Here is a 7,171-nt window from a genome sequence, read left to right on the forward strand (position 1 = left end):
TCTCCAGGGCTCATCGTGCCGGGAGCGGGCGACCGGTCGGCACTCCGCTCCAATGCTACCTCGATCTCCCCCTCCTAGCGCACCCCGCGCCTGCGCACGCTCCGAGCCGCGAGAACTGGTGCGGCGTGCGCCGGCCGGATCCGCATCTTGCCGAAGGCCGGTCCCCCTTCCCCCGGACCCCGCCTCCAGCGCCTGGGGGGAACGTGGTCCGCCCTCTGCAGCTCGCAGGTGCTCCGCCCCGGGGCGGGGAGCGCTGGGACGAACAGGGGTTCAGGAGCTCAGCTCCCTTCTCCTTAGCAGTCCAGATACCGAATTAACTCCAAAGTTATTATTACTTGTCCGTTGCGTATTTCCCACAGCAGCGGAATGAGACCGGTTTTATTGGTTAACAGGCATCGGAGACAGACCAAGTGGAACGTAGCCCCCTGAAAAACGCCACCCGCTTTTCTATAACAGTACCTGAAATAAACATTTATACCAGGTTTTTAGTTCATAAAACCATACAAAGAACACTGGTCTGTAGATTCTATATACTTAAGTTTTCGGTATTGCCTCCCACCCTCCACTTTCTTCCCCTTGAGGTTGCTGTGTTATTTAAAGGCTGCAACTACTGTCTATGAAGTATAGTTTTCTCATTAGAATAAAAACTAAGGAGTAGAGCAAGTGTCTAGTATAGCATCTGGAATGTAGACGGCACATACGTATTAGCTAGTGTAGTCTATTTGAGTAAAGAAAAAACTAAGAATTTTAAATGAGTTTTTTAAAAGCCCAAATCAGAGAGTTAGTAGAAGATTTATGGTCATAATGATTCATATTATTTTGTTGATTTGGATGTTTGTTTTGATCAGCAATAGCTTTGAAAGAACATATGACTGGTTTCGTTTATAACTTTGATGCTGAAATCAAGTAACATGATAGGTGCAGCTGATCTTCACATAACTGGGTTCTGGTTCTACGTTACCCGATGAAGAAATTCAAGAAGCCATACACTTATTTTTCTCCAGAGTGAAGCACAAAGTCTGAAAATTGTCCTTGATGCCATTCCTATTAATAGTGTTAGGGGCAGAAATAGAATATTGGGGACTAGCTGTAGTTATAAGAAATATGAATCATGCTCTGCTCACCTTAACTGTTTTGTACTAATTAAAGAAAGCACCTTCTAACCTGGCCAGGAGTTGTGTGCAGCCCTCTTCCCCCAACCTGGGGATCAACCTTGCCCCTGGGGCCTGGAGTCAACCTTGGACTGCTGTCCGTTCTCATTCAGTGCTTTGGTGGGAAGAGTAAATCAAAGATTTCTTTACTCTGGAGAAGCAACATTATTTCTGACTGAAATACTAGCTAAATATATGAGATGATACTGGATATTATTTTGGACTTCAGATTCTTTGGCAAGACAACAGACTAATATGGTTTGTTTGTTTTTTAATTAGGATAAAATAAGGTAATAAAATCCCCAACACAAACTTGCAAAGCATGACCTAAACGAGAAGAAAAAAAAATACTTTGAGCCTGGCTGGCGTGGCCCAGTGGTTGAGCTTTGACCTGGGAACCAGGAGGTCACAGTTAGTTTGGGGCTCGATCCTCAGAGTGGAGCATGCAGGAGGCAGCCAAACAGTGATTCTCATCATTGATATTTCTAGCTCTCTCTCCCCCTCTCCCTTCCTCTCTGAAATCAATAAAAATATTTTTAAAAATATTTTGAGACAAGTGAAAAATGAAATGAAGAAAATTAGGGAAGAGCAAAGGTAAACAGAAGGTGCTGGGGTGGGGAAGGAATCAAGTTTTAAAATGATCTCATCCACGGAGACAATGCAGATATTTAACCTGAAAAACTTCCTCCAGAACCATACCCTAGCACTGCATGACTCGGGGGCTGCCACTGCCGGCACACAGAGCAAGCAGATACAGTGTCACCTTAGGATCTTGGTTGTTCACAACATCCCCCTAGCCTTCTGCACCCAAAATACTTACAGGTGACTCCAGAGATGTATCTCTTTAACTGAGATCAGGTACTAGGTAGCACATTAAGAAATCTCTTCTGGGGTAAGGTGTTGAAAAAAACAACTGGCTGTCATTTTTCAGAAAGCAGCCAACTAAGAGAGTAGGTCAGCTGAAAAGTGAATTTTGATCAGGGGTGAGGGGACATAGACGAATTGTGTACACATTGTTAAGGAATTAAATTTTATCTAGACAATGGCTATCTATTGGATATTATTAAGCCGGGGAGAAGTAAAACCAGGTTTTTCTTCTGGAAGAATAATTAATGACCTCATGGAGGATGAATCAGAAACAGAGAGATTTTGGTCTGAGACAAGCTAAAAGGTTCCTGCAAAGTCTTAGTATTCCAGAAACATTCCGAAGGCAGAAGTGACCAGACTTGATGCCTGATTGAATGTGTTTGTGGGGAGGGGAGGGGGGCACGTGACGGAGAAAAGGAGGAAAGATGACTGAGGTTTTTAGTGTGAACAGCTGGGTGGATGGTAAAGTCATCAAACAAAATATGGGCAATGGGACAGTTAGGGGCAAATTGATGGATGTGTGATAGTCATGTAGAGAGGAGGTGACACGTCCATCTAAGAGACTAGAAGTAGTGATAAGGAAAGTGGAGGAGATAAAGAAACTGTGTTTTTGCCATGCCAGTGTGGCTCAGTGGCTGAGCGTGGTTCTATGAACCAGAAATTCATGGTTTGATTCCCGGTCAGGGCACATGCCCAGGTTGTGGGCTCGATCCCCAGTGTGGGTGTGCAGGAGGCAGCCAATCAATGATTCTCTCTCATCATTGATGTTTCTATCTCTCTTTCCATCTCCCTTCCTCTCTGAAACCAATAAAAATTTATGTCAAAAAAAAGAAATTGTTTCCACATTATCTACTATGCATGATGATTATACCAAGGGGAGAATTAAACCACCCAGGGAGTGAATGACTAGGGAGGAAAAATTTAAGCTGAGGAAGAAACTCTGGAAAATAAAAACAAAGGGATTGATTTAATTCTTTTTGTATGTATATATGTGCCACATCTTCTTTCCTCATTCATCTATTACTGGACTCTCAGATTGCTTCCATATCTTGGCTATTATAAATAAGTTCATTTATAAAATAAATGAACAAAATAGAAACAAGTTCATAGATACAGAGAACAAATTGGTGGTTGCCAGATCACAAGGGGATTTGAGGGTAAAAACGGTGAAAGGGATTAGCAAGCACAAATTGCCAGTTATAAAAGTAGTCACAGGGCCGAGACCGGTTTGGCTCAGTGGATGGAGCGTCGGCCTGTGGACTGAAGGGTCCCAGGTTCGATTCCGATCAAGGGCATGTACCTGGGTTGCGGGCACATCCCCAGTGGGAGATGTGCAGGAGGCAGCTGATCGATGTTTCTCTCTCATCGATGTTTCTGGCTCTCTGTCTCTCTCCCTTCCTCTCTGTAAAAAATCAATAAAATATATATTAAAAAAAAAAGTAGTCACAGGGATGAAGAATACAGCATAGGGAATATAGTCAATAATATTGTAATAATTCTGTATGGTGTTAGATGGGTACTAGACTTATCAGGGTGATGACTTCATAAGTTACATGGATGTCTAATCACTATATTCTACACTTGAAACTAAGATAATATTGTAAATTAAAAAACAATAGCAAAGCGATTGAGCAAAAATGTCTGACAGGTGTGTTTCTTGGTGTAAGGTTTTATTACTACGTTCTGCGTAGATATCTTTGAATGGCCCACGAGGCAAAGGCAGCTATTTTAAAGCCTGGAATGCCCTGGTACTCAGTTACTTGAGGCTCCCTTTGGCTTCCCTCCCTCTTGGCAGTGACATGAGCTGCTCTGCTGACCATAGCCATCCCTGGAAATGAGGACAGTGTGGTTCTTGCAAGGGGCAGGCTTTGTCTTTGCCCCGATTCCCTGGGGCTTGTATATGACAACACTGTGAAGACGTAGCCTTGCTTGTGCTAGATGAGAGTATTTGTCTCCTGAGGTTATGCTTCAGGAAAACGAAGAGAACTTTCATTGCTCCCCTGCCGTTATTGATACATTTAGATATTGAAGCCAATCATGTGTTTGAGGGTCTTTTAAGAGATGCCTCTGTCAATGGGTACACCTTGACCGTGGTTAATAATGACCTTTAGTATGGATTCACTTCTCAAACTTCTTTGGTCATGTTGGTGCTACATCTTTTAAGGTTGCTAGGAGGAATGGATGGCACAGATGGCCAGAGGGTGCTTAAAATACTTAAGATGCTTTGTAAGAGATGTAGTAATTAAGTCATTAATTTAAAAAAATGTGTGGTCTAAAATTAATAAACATCTAGTCATTGGAGACATGATGGAAGATGAAACAGGAAGCAAACTAGAAATTTCCAATAAAACTGATGAGGAAAATACTGTTCCAACATTCAGAAGGTCTTGTGCATAAAGTGCCTTTCCCCTTTTGTTTTGCTACAGTGTGTGAGACCAAAACAAATAACAGCAGACAAGAGGAAACTTCCAGCTGATCAGAAAAGATAGGAAACTAGTAAGTGTTTCTTACCAGTTAACATTTAAAAATATGTACTTTTAAAAATTATTATTTTGATTTCAGAGAGGAAGGGAGAGAGAGTTAGAAACATCAATGATGAGAGAGAATCATTGATTGGCTGCCTCCTGCACACCCCCTACTGAGGATTGAGCCCACAATGGGGCAAGTGCTCTGTTTGGGAATCAAACCACAACCTTCTGGTTCATGGGTTGACTGTTTGTTAATATGACAAAAATGAGCCTCTGACAGGTAGTTATATTAAAAATAGGGCAGTGTTTGTTGGTTCAATGGCTGGAGAGAAGTGGTCATTGGTTATAAAGTTTCAGTTTTGCAAGATGAATAAATCCTAGAGATCTACTGTACAGCATAGGGCCTATATTAGACAATATTAAAAGAGTAGATATTATTTTGGGTGTTCTTATCACAAAAATAATAATGATAAAGAGGACAAGAGGATATTTTGGAGGCTATGGATATAGTAAATAAAGTGAGAATGAAAGGTCCTCTTTATTTCCTGAAAGCTGATAGTGCTGCTACTAGCTACATGTGGTTGCTGAGGAGTTGAAATGTGGCTAGTGTGACTAAGTCATAAAATTTTACTTTAAATGTAAATAATCACATATAGTTAGTGGCTACAGTACTGGACAGTGCAGACATAGAATATTTCCATTGTCATAGGAAGTTCTATTAGTACTGAGCTAGAGGCTAAACCAGACTCAGTGTTTTTGCAAGAGTATACCGATGTGAACTTCCTTCAGGAGGGCACATCAAGTCTGCTTGTTTCTCTGTATAATTTAGCAGCCATTTATGGTCATTGCCTAGATCCATGATTTCATTCAAGGTTACAAAATTGTAATATTCTAATTCGGTCATTCCTTCTTTGTTTTATTGACTGAAATACTTTTAGAAATAAAATTTCCCTCATCAACCATTTGGGTTACCTTGAGGTGTAAGTTTGTACAGAAAAGTTAGGATCAAAAGGTAATCAACTAGGTTTATTTTTTAGTATAATTATGAATTTGTACAATTAAAAGTATTTGATATTTTACTTCATTGCACTTATTATTCTTATTGATACTCAATTGTCTTCTCTTTAGTCAGTACTGTCTTTTGGATCCTTTAACATGACTCCGGAAGCCTTTGATAGCTTCTTTCTTTCTGATATGACAAGATATTTCTTATTCTTCCAAAGTCATGATTCCCTTTAGGAAAAAATGATATTTAGAGACCATAGCCTAGGCCAGGGGTGGGCAACCCCTGGCAGGCGTGCCAAACATGGCACGCCAGTAACTTTTGCTGGCACGCGAAACCCTCTCTTATAATCTTCCATTTACAATTTTTTTCTTAATATCGACTTTTTTTTCAGATAAGTTCAGTGTAGGTGCATCTTAGATAAATAATATTACATAACAAGTTATCTTAAAGACCATAGACATGGATTGACGAGAGAGGGGAAGAGCAATTTCTATGCCTCTGCCTTAACTCTCCCTGCCTTCCTAGATCTGACCAGTGTTTTGGTTTCATCCACATACACTTGTGAATCTTTGTTCTCAGTGATGAATTTTGTTAAGTCTCGTAATAGGAGTAGCCTGACGGATGAAAGTAGTAGCTCGTGCATATCTCTGAAGGTCACGAAAAATAAAACTGATGTAAAATCTCTGTCATCAGTGATGCAGCAGCAAAAGTCCCACTGATAATATCAAACGGAGTCATAAAGTTTTCTGTCGGACTATCAGTGTACATGTATACATTAAAAAATAAATGTATTTTTCATCATCATATACTGTGTTTTTGTCGCTTGAATGAATTTTATTATTTCTTCCAGGTTCTTCACATACATACACCTTAAGAGATATCAAGTAGGTGTAACATGTTCTCAAAAAATTAGGGTTGGCACGCAGAAGAATTCTGAGTCAGAGATTTTGCTGGTTTTGGTACGCACTCACAAAAAGGTTGCCCACTCATGGCCTAGGCTCTAAGGGTGCCAAATGCTACTGGACTGGTCATTGTTTCTAAGCCATTTCAGTAGACAAAGGTAAGAAATATCCTTCTGTTTTTTGAAAATTGAGATATAATTGGCATATAACATTGTATTAATTTTAAGTATAGAGCAGGTCCTGGAATAACATCGTTTCCTTGTTTCAATCAACTTCATCTTGTTATAATGTTAATGAGATGCTAGAGGAACTTAACTCCTGTTCATATCCATTAGCCTATGATGAAACTGGTTTTGTTATGTGTTGTTTCACTTAAAGTTGCAGAACCTAAGGATATAAGTGAGGACTCACTGTATAAAATAATAATTTGATATATGTATATATTACAAAATGATTACCACAGTAAGTATAGTTAAAATTCATCACCACACATAGTTACACATTTTTGTTTTCTTGTGATGAGGACTTTTAAGGTCTACTATCATGGCACCTTTAAATTACTGTGGGAAGCCACCCATAGTCTTCACTATCAGAGACGTGTAAACAAGGAGCCTGGAACTCTGGTGAACCTTGAGCCCTGGCAAGGGCCAGAGCTATGCACCGACTGTTTAGTCCAGATAATGGGGGCTCAAGCTATTTCCTGACCAAATAGTCTCAGAGTAAATCTTTCTAATATTTACTAACCTTTAAGATAGTCTGTTACCGGCCCGAACCAAT

The 7,171-nt window shown here is 40.2% G+C and overlaps 1 protein-coding gene across 1 annotated transcript in view; it reads right to left on the bottom strand.

Annotated features, from left to right (window-relative positions):
- Positions 1 to 146, bottom strand: part of PM20D2 (peptidase M20 domain containing 2) — a 29,506-nt gene extending 29,360 nt beyond the window's left edge. Inside the window, exon 1 of the mRNA XM_006778278.2 lies at positions 84 to 146. Coding sequence (XP_006778341.1) covers positions 84 to 146 — 63 coding nt within the window. The remainder of the gene's footprint in view (positions 1 to 83) is intronic.
- Between the last annotated feature and the right edge of the window lie 7,025 nt (positions 147 to 7,171).

This window comes from Myotis davidii, unplaced genomic scaffold (genome assembly GCF_000327345.1).
Source record: "Myotis davidii unplaced genomic scaffold, ASM32734v1 scaffold269, whole genome shotgun sequence".
NCBI classification, from domain to species: domain Eukaryota; kingdom Metazoa; phylum Chordata; class Mammalia; order Chiroptera; family Vespertilionidae; genus Myotis; species Myotis davidii.